General features: G+C 33.5%; 1 protein-coding gene across 7 annotated transcripts in view; it reads left to right on the top strand.

Annotated features, from left to right (window-relative positions):
• The window catches only part of USP25 (ubiquitin specific peptidase 25), a 133,205-nt gene that overhangs the window by 100,666 nt on the left and 11,055 nt on the right, over positions 1–21,484 (top strand). For 3 of the 7 annotated variants that reach the window (XM_032878008.1, XM_032878007.1, XM_032878012.1), the window contains 4 exons: positions 826–965; positions 6,589–6,702; positions 8,587–8,682; positions 20,072–20,250. In XM_032878008.1, coding sequence (XP_032733899.1) covers positions 826–965; positions 6,589–6,702; positions 8,587–8,682; positions 20,072–20,250 — 529 coding nt within the window. The remainder of the gene's footprint in view (positions 1–825; positions 966–6,588; positions 6,703–8,586; positions 8,683–20,071; positions 20,251–21,484) is intronic. The other 4 variants (XM_032878010.1, XM_032878009.1, XM_032878013.1 and 1 more) reach the window with 2 other exon arrangements.

The raw sequence follows: 21,484 nt of genomic DNA, 5'->3' as shown, positions 1-21,484 counted from the left end.
AGGGAAGAAAACGTGGAAAGATCTAAAGGTTGAAAGGGAAAAACCTCTTTTTTTGTGTATTAGATAACCTGAAAAAGGAGAGCAGAGAGCGAAGGATACAAAGTTATGTTGGAGAGAGAGGCAGAGGCCCACTTATATAAAGCATTTGGGGTTGTGGATAAAACATCTAGTGGGACATTCAGAGTACATTGTTGCCTTGGTGTGTCTGAGCTCAGAGCCTAGATGATAGATAAAACTTTGAGAGTTCTTTGCAAGGATGGTATTTGAAGTTTTGAATTCATATTAGTATTGGTTTGCCAGGTTGTAATTGTTTTTCTTCTTACAACACTCAATTACCAGAGCAGGTTTGGAAAAGATAGGTTGGTCAGGTTCATTCAGGGTTAGGTTTGGTCAGGGAGGTGTGAAAAACGATTTTGTGGCCAGAGAAATAGCTACTGTGTACTCTGTGGAAACTCAGACCAGGATTGTTATACAAACTAAATGTTGTTGTTTTTTTTTGTTTTGTTTTGTTTTTTTTTTTCTTTTGTTAAAATGCTGATGATACTCCAAAATGAGATTTTTGGTATTTATCATGACAGAAAAATTTGCTATGAATTTCTAACCGTAGACTATGAGAAAATGAGTATTTTCTTCAGTAATTGACTACTCTTGAACCTGATTTTGAGGAGGGGGGGTTAAATTCTGGGGTAGGTGCTATATGTTGAGTGATAAATAAAAGTAAAATTGGTTACTCTCTAACTTTGAATTAGCATTAAATAACAGATTCATCTTAGATAGCTCTCTGTGATTTGTATTAGACGTACAACTGATTCTTTTCTTATAAAGCACAAGGAGGAGAACCAGAATATCTAGAGCAGCCGTCAAGAAGTGATTTCTCAAAGCACTTGAAAGAAGAAACTATTCGAATAATTACCAAGGCATCACATGAGCATGAAGATAAAAGTCCTGAAACAGTTTTGCAGTCGGTAAGAACTTTTCTTTGAGCTCTGGGAGCATAGCCATCTTCATGACATTTCCAGCAGTGTCTGGTAGAGCAGCCTGCATGGGAGTCAGGGGAGACAGGGCCAAGGGCAGAAACTAATGTTAACATGATCAAGGACTGTGCTGTTACCTAACCCTCAGGCTGTAGCTTCCTCAGCTTAAGTTTTTAATGCTGCCTTTTTCTCCCCACTCAAGGATATGTTTATTTGTTTTGAGAGAGAGTGCTACCGTGCCCAAGCAGCATGGGGGGCAGAGGGAAAGAGAGGGAATCCTCAAGCAGACTCCCTGCTGGGCTCAGAGCCCCATTTAGGGCTCAGTCTAGGGTCCTGGGATCATGACCTGAGCCAAAATCAAGAGCTGGCCGCTTAACTGACTGAGGTGCCCGAAAATGCTTCTTTTTTCAAAAAAATTTCTCTATTCCTCTTAGGGAATGATAAAAAATCATAATCATAGTCTAAATTGATCATTTGATTTGGAACTTAAGAGAAGTATAAAATTTAGCATTATTTCTCTTTTTTCCTCACCCCTTCCCTCTATCTTTAGTCTTACTACATTGGAGTAGTTGGGAATATAAGGTAATAATTTTCATTGTCCCATGGAATATGTTTAATAGTAAATACTAGAAGTTCTGGGTTCGAGTATTATTAGCAGGATTAACGTGATCTTGCAAAGTGGTTTATGTGTATTTCAGTAGTGTCCAAACAGAATTGTCCTTATAACCTTCCTGTGTTGTAGCTCTTGAATTGTATGTTTTTATAGCAATAAATTGAGTACATTGGTATTGTACTGTGTTTTCAGTGCATATGACCTTCTGAGAGATGCTATTTCAAGAATTTCATATTACAAAGACATTCACTTGCTGTAGTCATTTTTTTATTAGTAAGCACAAGCAGCTATAATGCAGGTTACTTGATAGCTAATTTTAGTACTTGAAGATTACCTACCTAGAGAACTAAAGGGAACAGGACATACAGCTTTTCTGTTTCTTCTTTTCTTAAGATTTTATTTATTTATTTGAGAGAAAGAGAGATTAAGAGAACAAGTGCGAGGAGGGGCAGAAGGAGAAGCAGACTCCTTGCGGTCTGGGAACCTGATATAGGACTTGACGCCAGGACCCTGGGATCATGACCTGTGCTAAAGGTGCTTAACTACTGAGCCACCCGGGTGCCCAGGACATACATGCAGTTTTCCAGCACAGTTTTCTACTTCGTGAACTTAATCTCAACAATAACCTGCTAATTGCAATGAGGCCTTTAATGTGATAGGACCTTGATTAACCAAAATGTTCAATTAATGAGGTATTCTGTTATGTTTTGATGAGTGAAATAATCAGAATTACTTTTTTTTCTTAAGATTTTATTTATTTGACAGGCAGAGATCACAGGTAGGCAGAGAGGCAGGCAGAGAGAGAGGAAGGGAAGCAGGCTCCCTGCTGAGCAGAGAGCCCGATGTGGGGCTCGATCCCAGGACCCTGGGATCATGACCCGAGCCGAAGGCAGAGGCTTTAACCCACTGAGCCACCCAGGTGCCCCCAGAATTACTTTTTTATTTCACTTCCTATATGAAAATTTTTGATTATATCATTTTACTATAAAAATGTTTTTATATAGTTTTTTTTTATTATTCCAAATTTTGCAAATGTCCTGGAGATTATAAATGAGCTTGAGATGAACCCTTGCTAACTCTATTCTAAAGCATTCCTGGAAAATGCTTCTTGTAATATATCTGAGATGTCTAACTTCTTGGGGTGTGGTAGAAGAAGAAAACTTAGGGAGGTAGAAAGGGTAGAGAAGTAGATGCAACTGCTGGTCTAAAAATGTAATTTGCTTGGCTCTTTGCTAATTAGGAATTTTATTTTTAAAGCCTATGTTATGGTTAATAAGTATCATCCTTTTAACTGTAACCAGAAAGCCAAAGGTATTATTTAGCTTAATATAGAAACATGATTTTAGTTTGTCTAATCATGTATAACATAAATTTACAGAAACCAGCACTTAAATATATTTTATATATAATATTTATATGTATGATATATATATAATATAACTAATTAATATATAATATATAATACGAATATCATAAGCCTATAATCTACTTCACCTTTACTTGAGAAAGGAGGATAACATTGAGAGAATATGATAGACAGCTAGCATAAATGTTTTTCCATTTGGTGCATCTTCTGGAGTAGCACCAACAATAGGCCCGAGTTGTTTGTATAAATGCTGTAACATGTCTAAGAATATGTTAATTGTGGCTGTCTGAAGCAGCCTGTTCTTGGTCTCATGATTAGTTGCTTCGGATCATAATAATGACATGCTGGTTTTTCTCACTTAAAAATATACCTTAGAAACTAAATTATGTATATGAAAGGAGTGTTCAGACTTTGGGATTAGATAGTCCTGGGTTTTTGAATATGGGTTTTACTTCTCACTAGCTATGCAAACTTGAATAAGGTGCTTAATTTTTCTGAACACCAGTTTGCTTTTACATAAAATAGAGATCATTGTGGGATTAAATTATTTTTTTTTAAGGTACCTAGCATGCAGTATAGGTACTAAGCAGTTGTTAGTTTCTTTTTGTTACTTAAATGCAAATCATTTTACAAATATACAATATATTAAGTTCCAACCTTAGCTTAAGAATTTCCCAGAAAGTACAGTCACAGAAACCATAGAGAAATAGTCTCTAAACATATACACAGCTTACTGTTTAGAGGATCTGTTTAATTTTAAATGAAATATTTTAAAATTTGAAAAATACAAAAAGCATACTTGAAGAAAGAATCACATGTACTCCCACTACTCAAAGCTGTAATCATATAATATATTAGTTTTTTTTTTTTTTTTCATTTTATTTTTATGTACAGGTTTGGGATTTCTTTATGTAGCTGAAATACTACTGCATATATGGTTTTGTTTATATATTGCCTTCTCTTCTCTAATCATTTAACATGTGACATGACCATTTCCCCATGTTGAAAATTCTCTGAAAAACTTTAATGGTTGAGTGTTAATTCCACTGAGTGATTAAATTGTTATTTACCTCCCTCACTGTGTATTTGTTTCTACCTTTATATTATTATAAATAGGCCATTAGAAATGAAATATTCTCCATATTTCAGTTCATTTCTTTAGAATAGATTCCCCCTAGTTGAATTACTGGGTTGAAAGGTAGGGGGCCGTTACTACAACATGGTTGTAGTTATATAGCTTTCTAGTCACCCTTTCATGAAAAACTACTTTTTAAAGCAATCCACTTAATGGATTTCAGGCCATTAATAAGAATATTTGTATTTTAATTCTTTTGGGAATGTTTATTAACTGAAACACTTACTAACTCCTTTCAAGTTTAGCTTTTGTTGAGGTGTTTATGTAAAAGGGCCTGACAATATTAGAAAAAAGATAAATACACCTGTACTTTCCTTTATTGAGCCCTCAAATTCCCTATATGGAAATTTTTTTTTTTAAATTTATTTATTTGTCAGAGAGAGAGGAGTGAGAGTGAGCACAGGCAGACAGAGTGGCAGGCAGAGGCAGAGGGAGAAGCAGGCTCCCTGCCAAGCAAGGAGCCCGATACGGGACTCGATCCCAGGATACCGGGATCATGACTTGAGCTGAAGGCAGCTGCTTAACCAACTGAGCCACCCAGGCGTCCCCCCTATATGGAAAATTTTTACCTTAGGATATCTAATTAGACTTGAATAATACAACAGGATTATTATATTCACCAAAGTTTCTTTGGTTTCTCAGTTTGCATGTATATAACTTACCAGTATTATGCTGTAGAAACTCTTCTGTGGTAACTGAAAATGTTTATTAAACATTATTTTTTCCTAAGTGCAACTTTTTTTTCCAAAACCCATATATTGTTTTATAAGGATCAATATACTAATACTGATCAGTTTCATAGTTGCTACTTGACTTAAATTTATATTCTCTCTTCTTAAGATAATATTGCTTTAGATTGATTTTTTTTAAAAGATTTTATTTATTTATTTGACAGAGAGATCACAAGCAGGCAGAGAGGCAGGCAGAGAGAGAGGAGGAAGCAGGCTCCCTGCTGAGCAGAGAGCCGGATGCGGGGCTCGATCCCAGGATTCGGAGATCATGACCTGAGCCGAAGGCAGCGGCTTAACCCACTGAGCCACCCAGGCGCCCCTGCTTTAGATTGATTTGATTATGAGAAGTGATTGACCACAAAGTCTAGACAGATCTCCTAATTTACCTGATCAAATTTCACTGTTGTGGTTAGAGACCCAGCATAATTTTTCTTCTTTCATAAGCATATCTCTCTAGGTATGTATGCTAGTCATATTGAGTTATTCTATTCAAATAAAAACACTTTAAAGTAGTATAATATTATTGTAATACTGGTAATACTTGTCATTATAGAACAACTATTATATATGAAGTATTGGATTAGCTTATTTCTCATGATCACAACAACCTTGCAGGTTGGTTATTTCCTCTTGAAAAGTTGAGGACTCAAAATAAGGAAACCTTTTCTAAATATGTTATGCTTAGAATAGTATTTCTTTTAGAAGGGGCAGTGTCAGTCTTGGCCATTAGTTTTGCTTTATTGTTTAAACTCTTTTTGCATATATACTTCTGGAAAGTCATAAAATGTTTTCATCCCTAGAATTTACTTACATTTCAAATGAAATAAAACCCCTTTAATTGCTTTTATTAAAATTTTGTTTATGTCAAAACTAAAGTTTATCTTTTGCTTCAGAAAACTAAATATGCAAACTGAAATTACTTAAGCTGCTTTCAAGCACCTTAAGTACTTGGGAAATTTGTTTATAGATATATAGTGAATATTCTAATTACAAATTTATTTAGTAACATAAGATCTTTTTGAAATCTGGACAGTATTTTTGGATGAACCATATTAGTATCTTTGAGTGGACTTTTCTGGATTTTATACTATCTTCTACTCTATTAGTGTGGAATTTGTTACCAAAGAAAAGGATGGAAAGAAAAAAATCTGATTGATTCAGTTAAAAAGAGATGTCACTTCCCAGCATCTTTTTCACAAGCAAGAATTCATCAGACACACATATAAATACATCGTACAGTGCATCATACAAGACTCTTATAGGCTATACAGAGTGAGCTAAACACAATAGACTGTGGATATAAGTGGGATATAGTATTAATTCTTAGGAAGGATAGAAAAGTAAAACCATAAAAAGAAAACCTACAAACTCTCATGGGTTCAGAGGAGGTCATGTCTTGTTTTGATGGAGTTGTCAAGAAAGGATTTATAGAATTACTAGAATTAAAAAAAAAAAATAAAAACCTTAGCTGTAATTTATAGACAGCAGTAGGAAATATAACTATCAGTATTTATTATTTTTAAGGATTTGGTATCCAAAATGCTTTGTAGAAAAAAAAAAATTTTAGTGGTTGAGTTGTAAAAGGAAATTTACATATCTTACGTTACTAGTTAATTAAGGCATTCACTTCTAATGTTGGTTTTGGGTGGTTTCATCTCATACTAAGCAAGTATAGATATTTTTTAAAAACTCAGGAATCTCAGCCCTTTTTACTTGATATTCCATTTTTCTCTTTTCTAATGTTCCTACTAATAATTTTTTTTCTGCAGAAACCTGAAAATACCACAAGCCAACCACCTTCTAACCAGCAAGTTGTAGAGGTGGCGATTCCTCATGTAGGGAAATTCATGATTGAGTCAAAGGAGGGGGGTTATGATGACGAGGTACCTTTATTGTAGACCTCTGCACTGTTCCTGCTTACCTGTGCCTGTTTAATACACGTACTTTGGGCCTGCATGCACCTTCACATTTATGTGTATTGCTGCATTAACATATAGCTTGGCCACCCATGGTCTGAAATTACCTTACCAACTGCTTTTACAGAACTTTGAATTTCAAATGAAAATTTAAGTAGAAAGCTTATGGAATTTGTCAAAAGAATAATTTAATGTTTCTAGAGTTAATTCTTTTATGTAGACATATGATCAGTTTTTTCTAGGTTGATAGATTACAATAAGGTTTGTTTAGTTAAGTAGCAAAGACTTTGAACTTTTAAAAATAATTTTTTCCTGTTTTACTTGAATTCTGTATTATCATAATTCGCCTACTATTTCCTGCCGCAAATCCTACAGCCTGATTGCAATTAGATGGTGGATATTTTTGCTTCTGCAACCTCCATGTGAATGTGAATTGAGTGATTCATTATTATCGAATGCCTTCCAGTGCTTTATACATTGTTCTTGAGAATCCAGATGAAAATGTGCTATTGTCCTTGTCCCATCAGATCCCCCCATTTTTCTCACTTTTTTCTTAAGACTCTTACATTTGATCTTTCTTGTATTTGAGGCCAGGGCCAGTAAAGCTGTTTCTGAATAGTATTGAAGACCTTGAATTCTATTATTTGTTAGTTTTTACTGGCATGGATGAGAATTTAATATATATCAAATAGTTTTTCCAAGCAACGTTTTTTCAGACTTACTTTGAAGTTACAATTAAGCGATTATGTAAGAGTTAATCACTGAAACCAGCAGTGTCACAAAGACATGAAGATTACTGTGCCAGTGTAAGAAAGCATTGGCCATAAGGAGAAAAAGAAGCTGGTTTATGAGATAGAAACTGGTCAGATGAATTTTCTGAAGCAGGTATTAGGTATATTGTGACTCTTAGTGTGTAATCAAATAGGTTCAGTGAATCAGAGGTGTTGGATGCAATCTCTTGATTGCTCTAATACCAAGCTTCATAGTACTCTGAGTTATTTCATTTTGCAGGTATTTTAGAATGTGAACAGCTAAGAGTGATAAGCTATTTCAGAAACAAAGAAATGCTTAAGTATGTAATACTTAATAGCAGTGCATTGTTCCAGTTAACTATTTCATTACCATGTTGCTGCTTGAAAATTACAGAAACTGCCATGTTTTTAGTAAAAATGTTAATTTATTGACCAAGTACCTGAGAGCTTGTTTTGGGGTAAGCCTTGTGGCATTTTAAAATTTAGAATTATGATTAATCATTTAATGCTGTCTTTTGTGTAAGTGCTTATGCTGTTGGCAGAGATGCATTTGGCTTTGTTTTTGTAACTGATTGGAGTGACAGTTTAACCGTGCATGTACCTGGGAACTTTAAGTCATGCGGATACAGGGCTGCAGCTCCCAGATGTTCAGGTCGTACTGTTGTGTAAGGGTGCCCAGCCAGCAGGGCAAAATGGAGGTGAAATTGAGCTCCTGCTGAGCTCCTCAAACCTTAAAGAGGCACTTTTTTTAAATAAAAAGAGTGTTGCTTGTTCTAGGTGGTTCTCAGAGAGCAACGCTTTTTGATTGTTTGTCAAGAAGGAGGTGCCTTTTTGGAATTCTTCAGTTCAGAAGAGGGTGGTTGCCTTTTTGCAGTTTGCACAAAGGTACCATCTAGAGCTAGCTGTGGCCCTGTATGGATGATTTCGAAAGATACTTATATGCATATTGAACCGTATCTGCTATAAAATAGGCAATGGTTAATTTACAAGTAGTGAAAAACAAAGGACTTTTAACTTGCATGTCAAGATATTATTTTGGTTTTTGATACTTTTTTATGTTAACCATTCAAAAACTCTTACTTTGAATTCCTTGTGGCAGATCATGATGACACCGAACATGCAAGGTATTATCATGGCGATAGGTAAATCCAGGAATGTATATGACAGGTGTGGCCCTGAAGCAGGGTTCTTTAAGGTACAATTAACATTTTCATTTAATTTTTTAATGTTTTTAAATGAACTTCTTAAAATATTTTATTTCCTTGAATTAAATTTTGTTTCCTATATAATTTTTCTTTTCCTATCTTAGCCATGGCCACCTGATGTTCTAAGGGTTTCTTTTATGCATGAATCTAAGAGTGATTTTTTTGTTGTTTTATTTTATTTTGTTTTGGTAACCAGATAATTCAACAAAAAACAAAGCATTTTACCTGAGTTACCCTAATAGTTCACCTTTGGGTTGTTAGCAAAAATTTGAATTATGTTTTTATTTGAAGGGAATAAAAGGTATTGATGAGTGAAAATAGAAACTGAGTAATTGCTTCTGGTATAATTTGTTTTCTTCTCATTGGTAATACTATTTGTCTGTATTACAGTATTTTTTTTCATTATTTTTTTTAATTTATTTATTTGTTTGACAGAGAGATAGAGAGCACAAGTAGGCAGAGTGGCAGGCGGAGGGAGAGGGAGAAGCAGGCTTTCTGCTGAGCAGGGAGCCTGACGAGGGGCTTGATCCCAGGACCCTGGGATCATGACCTGAGCTGAAGGCAGCCACTTAACTGACTGAGCCACCAAGCACCCAGTATTACCATATATATATGTACATATATATATATATATATTTTTTTAATTTCACCATCATTTGATTTTAAACCGCTTTCTTCACTTGGTTGTTTCAAGAATGATTTGTTCATTTATTTTTATGTTTCTTATTCATTTAATGTTTTCTCCTGAATTTTTAATATCCTAGTCATTTCAAGAAATGTGAGACCATCAAGCAATTGCATTATTCCATGACCAAATCTCTTCCCCTCTAATGATGTGAAAATATTGGGGTTTGGAAGCAAACTGTCAAGAAAGAATTCTTGAGACGTCTTCGTGCAGAAAGGTGGTTTTATTAAAGCACAGGGACAGGACCTGGGGACAGGAAGAGCTGCACTGGGGTTATGAGGGGTGGCTTTCAAATTGGGAAGGAGTTAGGGATAGCATAAATCTCTAAGGAATTTAGAAGCAAGGTTTCCAGGACCTTGAGGGGCTAGCTGTTGTTAGGAAAAGGTCATTTATCACCATCTAGTAAGATCTTAGTCATGAGATCCTTCAGATGAGTATCAGTGGGCTATAGGCTTAGTGTATGATTGCTAACATATATCTTGGTGGGGGGTAGGGGTTAGAGATGAAGTTTCCAAAGGGATTTTTATATATTAAAGGAGACTTACAGGATCCTGGAGATCAGGCTAATGTGAAGATAAGATAACACCCTTAGCACGGTGTTAACATCAAGGCGGTTGAGTTCTAGAGGAAGGTCACAAGCTCCTTGTCTCAAATGCTTGTCAATGAGTGGGCTTTAAGTTGTAGGGAAATTTAATTTTTTTTTTCTTTTGCTTTTATTCTCCACATATCTTATACCAGATCTTTACAATATTTTAATTACAATATATTGATCTTACATTTTTGAAAGATGAAAGCACTGTATGGTTTGCCTTTTTATTTTGACTTACCAAAAACTTCAAGTTGTTTTGGCTTCTCACCCCTTTTAGTGTTTTTTTTTTCCTAAAAAAACAGAAAGGCTTTACTGAGATACAGTTCACTACAGTAAACTATGCTTCCTTTCTTGACCTTAAAAATCTCAAACTTTCCCTTAATTTTCTATACCCTGCCTTCATCCAACTCAGTCTTCAAAAAGCTGCTTATTTTCACTATTTCTTTCATTCTTTAGTACCAAAAAAGGGCTTGTGCATAGTAGCCTTATAATAGTAAACACTTTTGAACTTGTTAGAGTGATTGGCCATGGCCATCTTGGTGTGCCCAAGACTAAGGAGTTTTCTGGAATATAGGATTTTAAGTGTTAAACAAACAGATCCCAGGATGAGTTATCACCCTATTAAGTAAGAAAGGTTTAAAAACTGCTGTTATTGAAAAAAAAACCCACAAAACTTTGTTTAAAAATTCAATTTATTTCCAGGTGGCCTACATTTTCTTTTCTTAAAATACACTGAATGTATGTCTTCTGAAGTTTTCATGCATTCTTGTGGGAAAAGTATCTGTCATTTAGAGTAACACTGTCATGTCTTTTTTCCAAGTTGGATATCTTTATGGTGAATTGGGAATTTCACATTTTTTAGATTGATGCCTGCCTATATTGTAAAAAGCCAGCTAATTAGATACATTACAAACAACAGTACACCCTACCCCCACCTCCGCTGTGGTAACAGTTTCCGGTTATTTTATCTAATCCTCTTGGCATGAATTCCATATCTTTAAGTAAACACAGAATGCTTAAGTTTTTGTGATTCTTGGTTTACACATTTCCTGTTGAATTCCCAACTCAGGGATATGAACAATGAGCTCTCCTTCTCCTGTGCCTGTTCCCCCTATCCTATAGTTCCCACCCTTCCATCTTTCCATCTGTCTGCACACACATACACACACACTCACACACACACACACACACACGTGTAAAATTTGTCATTTGGATTAAAACAGAATTCTCAGTTTGTATTATTATTTCTATGTATGCTACTCAGGATTGAGCTGAGTCATAAACATTACTTTGACCTTTTACCCCCCTCAGCTTTCGTTTTCCTTGGAGTTGTTTTATTTTTCGGTTTTCTTCATGTATTACTGATGTGCTTCTAAACTCAGTTTAGAGAGTTTAAAAGATTTAAACAACAGAATGGGAGATTTAAACAAAATCTTTGTTTAAAAGATTTTTAAATAAAATCTTTTTAAATCTAAAAACAAAATCTTTGTTTAAATCTCCCACATTCTGTTGTCAGTTTTAAATCTCCCACATTCTGGTGTCAGTTTTACCTTCTTGGGGAAATTTATTTTGGAATAGATCTCTTCTGGAATACACATCTTCTGTAAGTCTGTTATTCCAGAGCTTTGTAACCTGTTTCATTCTGCACTGATTTTCTTTTACCCCCAGTGTATAACTAATACCTTGGGATCTTTATTCACCATTACCTAGGATGTCCTGTGTGACTTATCTTTTATATATTTTCCATATTTCATATCTTTTTTCTTTTTCAGTTTACCCTCTGATTTTGAGACAGCAGCAAATCTCTGAAGCTTATATCCATCTATATTTATTTTTACCTATCTGTAATTGAGAGGTGTGTGTGTATGTATTTGTATGTGTATATGTATATATGTGTATATATGTATATATATGCACACATACATACATACAAACACACATATAAAATCTTATGTAAATATCAGTTTATCATTAATGTGTTTTCTGGTATAGGTAAATGATTAGCATTTGGAAAATTCTAGCTGATAATACATAATTTTTAAAAATTTGTCATTTAAAAAATTTTTAAAAATTTAAAAACGGTAGTAATAGGTACACAATGCAATCATTCAGTAATATATAGGTGTCTAAATTAAAACTAATAATGGCAGTCTCTGCCACTGCTGTGTAACCACTGTGATCACTGTGTAACCTTTCTGATTTCTTCCTTTTGTTTGTGCAATCATGCATATATAGGGAATTTTTTTTCATTTTTACATTTTACTATTTATATTATTTTGTAACATATCACTCAGAAATATATTGAGGGCATTCTTAAAATAAAGGCAGTATATCTACCACATTATCTTTTCTACCTGCATTTAGTTTTCCATAGTATAGATGTGTATTTTCATTTATTATATATTACACTCTTTTTAAAAAAAGATTTATTTATTTATTTGACACAGAGAGAGAGGCAGTGAGAGAGGGAACAGAAGCAAGGGGAGTGGGAGTGGGAGAGGGAGAAGCAGGCTTCCCACTGAACAAGGAGCCTGATGTGGGCCTTGATCCAGGACCACAACCAGAGCCAAAGGCAGAGAGAGGCCTAACGACTGAGCCACCCAGATGCCCCTATATTACACTCATTATGGACATATGCACTGTTTTTTCCATCTGTCATTTCTGTTTGAGTTAGTTTATTGTACCTTTATTTCATAAAGGAGTTTTAAAAACACTGCTTTCAAATCTTTCTCTCCTTTCTGGATTCTGGAGTTTCATTGCTATACAAAAAGTCTTCTTTGACCCAAGGTATTATAAGTTTTCTGTAGTAGTTTCTTAAAGCACTTTTCTTAGCAAATTTTTATTTTTATGAATTCAGATGTACACACTCTTTACTCAGTAGCATTCTATTTGGGTTTTCTACATTCTCTATTAATAAAAAATTATTGTATTTTTCTTTTTTCTGCTATCTTCATCAGGTTTGATCTTATGCTTTTGTTAGCTTTAGTAAGTGAATTTGAAAGCTTTTTTTTTTTTTTTTTAATATACAGTGGTGTAGTTTACATAGGAATTGTCTATTCCATAAAAGTAAGTTAGAACTTGTAAAAACCATATGAGCCTAGGCCCCTTTTTTGGTTATAGATTTTTTTTTGGTAGGTTTTTTTTTTTTTTTTTGGTTGTTGTTGTTCCTTCTACAGTGATTGGCCTATTTAAACATTTTTTTGGGTTTTTTTTGGCAATTGACTTTAATCATTGTCAACATTCAGAATATATATACAAAACAGTAACTAACATGATAGCTGCTTCTGTCTTACTGTTTCCCTAAATTAGACATAGTATACTGACAATTTTTATTTTTAGTATTTATTTTATTATATAGAAAATATATATAAAACACAGTAACTAACATATGATAGCTGTTTCTCTTACTGTTTCCCTAAATTAGATATAGTATATTTATAATTTTTATTTTTAATATTTGTTATTATACATAATTATATGTAATTATAGTATAATATAATATAGATACATCTATATCTCTTCTGTCCCATTACCAAAAAATATCTTTAGTGGTTTATTTTGTATTAGCTTTTTGGTTATGAGAAGTTTTTCAACTCTCTGCCTGTTTCTGAAAATGGACTTCCATATGTATTATGGTTAGATCAGTTTTTAAAATGTTATATATGTTTGCTGGTGGTAAACCATGTGATGAATGTTGGTTTTTACTATAAAAAGATAAATTGGAGAATGAAACTTATATCTGGGTAAGTGGACTTGCTAAGGTTTAACCTCTTTATTAGGGAGAATCATCAATTCACTCTCAGATACAATATTAACCACAGGCCCTCGCACATGGGGGTCTGCTCCCTATAAACACGCAGTATGAGTGTTAATAGGCAGGCAGAGCTGGAAGAATAAGCGAGGAAAGATGCTTACCTGCGTTCTTTTCCCAGTTGATGATGCTATGGTCAGTTTCCACTGTTAACAGAAAATTCCCAAATTCTAGTGGTTTAAAGAGAGAAGCTTTTGTCATGTAAAGATGAAATTTGGAGTAAGGCAGTATAAGACTGCTATGACGAGCAAATATAAAAGCTAGAAGGAAAGTATTCACAAAGTACTTGTTACTTGTATGTTTATATACAGTGGTGGCAGTGGGAGGGTCATACCATAATTATAATCATGGGATTTGTATACTTTATTTACTTTGAAAGACATTAAAATGTTTTCGTGTGTTTTTTGTTTGTTTGTTTGCTTTTGTTTTTGTTTGGGGGGGGAGGGGCCTATACCTATTAAAGTGTCCTTAGGATTTTAATGAAGTATGAACACTTCTGTGTTCATGAGACTTCTTCTTGGTGGTCCAGCAGTTGTTCCTAGTTGACATAACTTTATCACTTTTTTTGGACTTTTAAAATGCCTTTAAAAAAAAAAAGATTTTATTTATTTGACACAGAGAGAGAGATCACAAGTAGGCAGAGAGGCAGGCAGAGAGAGGGGGAAGCAGGCTCCCCGCTGAGCAGAGAGCCAGATGTGGGGCTCCATCCCAGGATCCTGGGATCATGACCTGAGCTGAAGGCAGAGGCTTAACCCACTGAGCCACCCAGGTGCCCCTAAAATGCCTATTTTTATTATGCTTTTGTTTATTCAAAAGTTGTAAAAGTATATTTATGACAGCATAAAACATGCCAAACAGTACAGCCCATGAATGAGCAGCTCCATCAGCGACCAGTGTGAACATGTCCATGTAACTCCCAGTTGGGCCTGGAACATATGGTACTTCAGAAGCTACGCTTGTTTCTCCTTCCTGTCACTTACTTCATTCTTCCACCACCCAAAAGAAGACGTTCACTGGACCTCTAACAACATAAGAAAGTGTTCTTATATTTTATACACTTGGAATCTTTCACTACAGGTCCTTGTTTTGTCTGGCTGCTTTTACTCAACATGTTTGGAGCTTTAGCTGTGTTATTGAACATAGTTGTAGTTCATTCTCAAGGTATTCCATTGTGACTATCCCATTCCCTTGATGGACATATCAAGACAAGTTTATTACTGCTGATATCCGGGCACTGTCCTCAATCGAATGTATGTTTTGTAATTTTACTTTATTAATGGTCTTATACCTTTCTTGTTTAATTTATTCCTATACGTATAAAAAAAAGTTTGTTTTTATGAATTGAGGCACTTACTCCTACTTATTCTACCAAGTTACAGGTAGGGTAGGTAGTGGGAGAGCTAATTAATTTATTTTTTATTTTTTAAATTTTTATTTATTTATATTGAATCCAGTTACCTTATTTGGGCTCTTTTTTTTTAGTTGATTCATGTCATTATTTCAGTACACTGGCTCTGAATAATTATCTCATAATTGGAATAATTTCCATCATACTTGTTATTTCATTTCTGCTTTTATTATGTTAACTAGACTTCAGAATATAGTTAAATATGAAAATAATTTTAATGGCTGTGTCTCTAGTGTTCTATTTTCAAGTATGATGTATAGTATTTTTTTATAGATTTCCCTTTACAATTTTAAAAACACTTTCTCAAATGCATAGTTAAAAGAGAGTTTCTTCTGAAAGATTGTAGTCTTTAAACCTTAGAATGTAAAGATTTTAACATTGTACCCCCCTTTTTTAAACATTATAAATACTGTTTCTAAATATTCTTTTTGTACACAATGTAGTTTATCAAAAATGGATGAGTGTTGGCATCTGTGTTCATAGATAATTTGATCTCCAGTTTCCTTTTTTATATTTGTCAATATTTTATATTCAGATTATGCTGGCCATGTGTAATCATTAAGGAGGCTTTTCCCTTTTCTCAGACTTTGGAGTAGTGTAGATAGAGAAATTATTTGGTCCTTGAAGACTTAACATAACCATACAGCTCTAAAACAAAGTGGGCCTGATTCCATTATTGGGTACAGATCTTGAGCAACCTTTTCAGTTCTTCTGTAACTTCACTGGGTCTCTTCAAAGACTTGGTAATTTTTGTACCTTTTAAAGAAATTCTGGTAATTTGTATTTTCCTTGATGATCATCTGTTTAATTAAAAACTTGTAGTTTATTGGCATAAAGTTATATGTATTATTTTTTAAACAAATTGTAAAGCTTTTTTTAATTTATTTTATTTATTTTTGTCACCTTTCTGTTATGTGGTGGTGAGTTTTCTCCCATATGTTGGTTTTCCATCAGCTTTTTGGAAAGAAAAACTTTGGGCCTTTTTTATCTAATTGCCACATTATTTTATTTTTCTACCTTCAGTTTATTTTCTTTCCTCTCCTCTTCTTTCCCCTAGCTTCTTGAAATGCACTTTTTTTTTTTTTTGGTTTTTTAAAATTAAATTTAATTTTATTTAAATTCAGTTAATTAACATGTAGTGCATTATTAGTTTCAGAGGTAAGAGGTCAGTGATTCACCAGTTACATATAACACCCAGTGCTCATTCCATCACGTGCCCTCCTTAATGCCCATCCAGATGGCCAACAGACACATGAAAAAGTGCTCCATATCACTCGGCATCAGGGAAATACAAATCAAAACCACAATGAGATACCACCTCACACCAGTCAGAATGGCTAAAATTAACAAGTCCGGAAATGACAGATGCTGGCGAGGATGTGGAGAAAGGGGAACCCTCCTACACTGTTGGTGGGAATGTAAGCTGGTGCAACCACTCTGGAAAACAGCATGGAGGTTCCTCAAAATGTTGAAAATAGAACTACCCTATGACCCAGCAATTGCACTGCTGGGTATTTACCCTAAAGAGACAAACGTAGTGATCCGAAGGGGCACGTGCACCCGAATGTTTATAGCAGCAATGTCTACAATAGCCAAACTATGGAAAGAACCTAGATGTCCATCAACAGACGAATGGATAAAGAAGAAGTGGTATATATATACAATGGAATACTATGCAGCCATCAAAAGAAATGAAATCTTGCCATTTGTGACAACGTGGATGGAACTAGAGGGTATCATGCTTAGCGAAATAAGTCAATCAGAGAAAGACAACTATCATATGATCTCCTTGAAATGCACTTTTTATCTACTGGTTAAATTGGAAGTTTCCTATGTCTTTAGGTTTTGATATCTTATGATCCCAATTTTAATATGATTTTGATTCTTTTGGCCCAAGAATAATTTAAGACAGTATTATTTTAATTCCTAAGAGTTTAGTTTGGGAGTTGTCTTTATTTTTAATTCCTGTATGTATTGCACTGTTTTCAAATCATATTGCTTATATGATGACAATCCCCTGGGATTTGAAGTAGGTTTTCTTCTGTCTTTTGGTACACTGCCAGTTTTTTTTTTTTTCAATAGCTTATAAACATTTAATTTATATGCACACTCACACATATATACACACTCTCTGTGAAGTCAACAAATCTTATTTCAGAGATAAGAGCATTAAGACTTGGAGAAGTTTGTGACTTAATTTATATCACAATTAACAAATAGTATACCTCGCTCTCTGATTCTTAGTCTGATTTTCCCTTGGACCTTTCTGTCTCCAGAATATATTGTATGTTTATATATTTGGTATCTTCTGTCTTATGTATATAGTTATAGCAAAATAAAGTCTTAAAATTATACATTTAGAATATGATTTTGTATTATGATTTGGAAAGGTAGAAAAAGTCTAGGTACAATCATTTGGATCTTTGCAACTGAAGATTTCAAAAGAGAAAGAAACTAGTCTTATTAAATGGGTCATCTACAGATAGATGGGGAACAGACAAGAAAGGACATCATGTATTAGGAGAACTTTAGGAACAAGGGCACGAGTGCATCTGTGGGGAGACAAGCCTGACCTAAGTGGAAGGAAGTCTTTGTTGAAGAGTCATAGGAAGTAAGACAGAATAGGTAACTTTGGACCTGAATAGTAGGACCATGTTAAAGGTCTGGTGAAAGAGACTTTTAAAAATGAATTACAAAGCAGTTCCATCACCTACCTGATGGCTAGTATTATATTTCATTCTGTAAATGTTTGGTGGTTTCTTTGCACTATCTGTGGCAGTTAACTTAAATAATTACCTTCATAGGCAGCCAGAGTATGGAAAGGACAAACACAATTCTGGGGCAAGATTCTGAGGAAGTTGTATGAATTAACTGACAAATCAGCAGTGTTAACTTTGCTTGTAATGATAGTGAAGAACTCGGCTAGATATAGTGGCATGGAACATCTGTTGAAATTTTGAAGGAATAGATATGATTGCAGTATATTTTAAACATCAGAGAACTTTTTTAGAAGGACGTTCATAAATAAAAATAATCAATTATAAAAAAACAATTTGTGCTGGTGAAAACATACTTTTTATGTGTTTGAAAAATCGCTTGTAGAAATTTAAATGTGCATTTTTACCTCTACTTGTTTAAATATAGATTTTAACTTTGGCATTTACTTGTGCAAATTGGGAGAATCTTAAATAGAACAAAATTAAGGGATAAACATAATTTTAGAATAAAAGAGGGATATGTATTCCAGTTTGCTAATAGAAACCTCTTTGCTCTTTAAGAAAAATATACAATCTCTCTTTTGAATGTAGGCAAAAAAAATATGTAACCATTTAGTGTTATAATTTCTTATCTCTAAACCTACAGTATTACTTTAAGAGGTTCAATATGAATTTATTTTATTTTGGTCATACTAATTTTGGCCAAGAGCATGATACCTTGAAATATTTAAATATTCAAAAGAACTTGGAATAGTTTATGACAGTCATTGCCTGAAGACCATAATAAGGAAGAACAGTTACTGATTTTTTTTGTTTTATATTCTCAAATTTAGTATAGTTTGGTTATTAAATGAATATGTGCGCCTTTTTTTTTTTCAAATTGGGAAAATGGGAGGATTTTAGAGTTCTAAGCAAAGCTTATGTATGCTAATTAGGTATACATTGAAGTGAGCCTTAATATGATCCTACATGTCAAAATATAGTTTTCATGGCTATTTTTAACCACAGCATGTATGACCGAAAAAGGAGAACTCAATTTATTTTAGCTATAAGGTAATAATTCTGTTTATAGTGCTAAGTTATATAGAAAGGACTTACTAGTCTTCCCTTTAATGAAATATAAGAATATATAATAGAATGTTTCATTTAGTGTTTGTCAGTTACATTTTCTCCCTTCTATAAAATATATCATAGTATTTGTTTGGCCAGGAATTGCTTAAGAAAGGGATACTTCTTAAAAAAATAAAAACAAACAAAAAAAACTTTCTAATAGAATTGATTTTTTGTAACTTATTTTGCTTGTGGCCCCCAAATTTTTATTGTTAATAGAGCTAGGATTTAGATATAAGTCCAGTATAAATGATTATTATGAAAAGTATTTTTAATCATATAGGTTATTTGTATACAGCAGTATTTGATAGATAACCCTACATTTATCTCTTTATGAGCCAATATTTTCCAAATGGTTTGCTCATATGTAAAAACATGTATCAGTATTGTTTCCTGTTATAATTAGTTATAAATTCTGAGGTGTCCTGTTTATAAAGAAAAAGGAAGTTCAAGCATAAGGTGATAATAATGATAATATTAATTAATTCTTACACATACAAAATTCAAATATTTTTAAAGCAACAAAGGATTCATTCTGTGATCCCTACAGTCTCAGGACTTATTTAGACTCTTTTAAAAGGTAATTACAGTGGTATTATTATGCATATAAGAGCTAGCTTTTCTTTCAAATATGGGTATTCTAGGAAGCTGAATTTCAACTCTAAAATTTGGAATATTCAAAATATACATGAAACTGATACTGGAAAGCATAGGTTAAGAGGTTTCTCAGTCTTAGGATACTTCTGAGTAGACTGACCAGACTGATAAGTTTTACAAAATTATTCACATAGTACGCTTAGGTCTGTTGTTTAGTTTACTACTTCTCTACATGAAAACAAAAAACACTACAGTAAAGGGATGAGGAAGTGCACATATGGTCAGTTTTAGAAAATCCTTTTAAACTGTGGAATATGGGGCAGTATTTTTAGATGTACTACCTTGTTTGTAATACTTTAAAAGAAAAAAATGTATTTGAACACAAGAATAATTAAAGCTGTAATATCGAAGGATTTTAATTATTATAATTAACCAAAATTGACATTTTGTTACATTTTCTAGGCAATTAAGTTGGAGTATTCAAGATTGGTTAAGTTGGCCCAAGAAGATACCCCACCAGAAACAGACTATCGTTTACATCATGTAGTGGTCTATTTTATCCAGAACCAAGCACCAAAGAAAATCATTGAGAAAACATTGCTAGAACAATTTGGAGATAGGAATTTGAGTTTTGATGAAAGGTAATTTAAAAATGTGAAATAATGAACTCATATGCTCAAATTGTCTTTTTAAAATAGCTTTCTTTGCAGTTTTTTTTAACCTAGACGAAGACAGTAAATAGAGTACAAAACTTGACTTCACTTAATTTGTACAGTTGCTTTGTGATTTTCTTGGAGTTTATAGTCATGACCTTTAAAAGTTTGAGCAATTATTTATTGCTTTAGTGTGTGTAATTATTGACCAAGGTACTGAGCTAAGCAATATAAAGATGCACGAAAGAATATAATATAATCACTGCCCTTTGGGAACTCAGTATTTTAGAGAAATAAAAAATTTCTCAATCTCTGCACTACTGTATATTTGAGTCAGATAGTTCTTTATTGTGGGGGTATCCTATAACGTATAGGGTATTTGGCAGTGTTCCTGACCTCTACCTGCTAAATGATGGTAGCACCTCCCACAAGCGGTGACAACCCAAAGTGTCTCCAGGTATTGCCAAATAATCCCTTGAGGAGCAAAATTACCTTGTTTGGGAATCTCTAGAGAAAAGTATTTAATTGTAGACACAAATAAAATAGTTTAATACCCTCTGATATCAAGAGAAGTCTTAAAATGGTTGAATTACAGTTCATCCTTGAACAGTGTGGAGATTAGGGACATTGACTCTCCGTGCAATCAAAAATCTGCACATAAAGTGTATAATTTTGGACTCCCCCAGAACCTAACCGCTAATAAACTCCTGTTGACTGGAAGCCTCTGATAACGTAAAGTCGATAAATACATATTTTGTATGTTATATATATTACATACTGTATTCTTACAATAAAGTAAGCTGAAGAAAGGAAAATGTTACTAAAATCATAAGGAAAAACATAATACTGTAAAAAAAAAAATCTGTGTGTAAGTGTACCCTCAAAACCCATGTTGTTAAAGGATCTACTGTATTTTGGTTTACCCAAAAATGTTTTCCTATAGAAATTTGTATAAAATCCCTAGAATTTTTTTTTTTAGTAATATTAGAAAATTAAAATATAATCTAGTTAGAATGAATTCCATTAAAGCAATTTAGGCCTTGGGTAAAGATCCAAGTATTGGATGTTATTTTTAGAATACAGAAGCATTTATGTTATCTTGGAGTTCATTGTAGTCCATTTTAATCCTGAAATAAATGATTATCTCTTCATGAATATCTCAAAATTAAAAATATGTATAGCAGAGGAGAGTATGTGGAAAACAAAGCATTCAGGATTAAAT

This window comes from Lontra canadensis, unplaced genomic scaffold (assembly GCF_010015895.1).
Source record: "Lontra canadensis isolate GAN:19392208 unplaced genomic scaffold, GSC_riverotter_1.0 scaffold62, whole genome shotgun sequence".
In the NCBI taxonomy this organism is placed as follows: Eukaryota; Metazoa; Chordata; class Mammalia; order Carnivora; family Mustelidae; genus Lontra; species Lontra canadensis.
The sequence above is the reverse complement of the archived record's forward strand: the minus strand, read 5'-3'. Positions and strand labels throughout refer to the sequence as shown.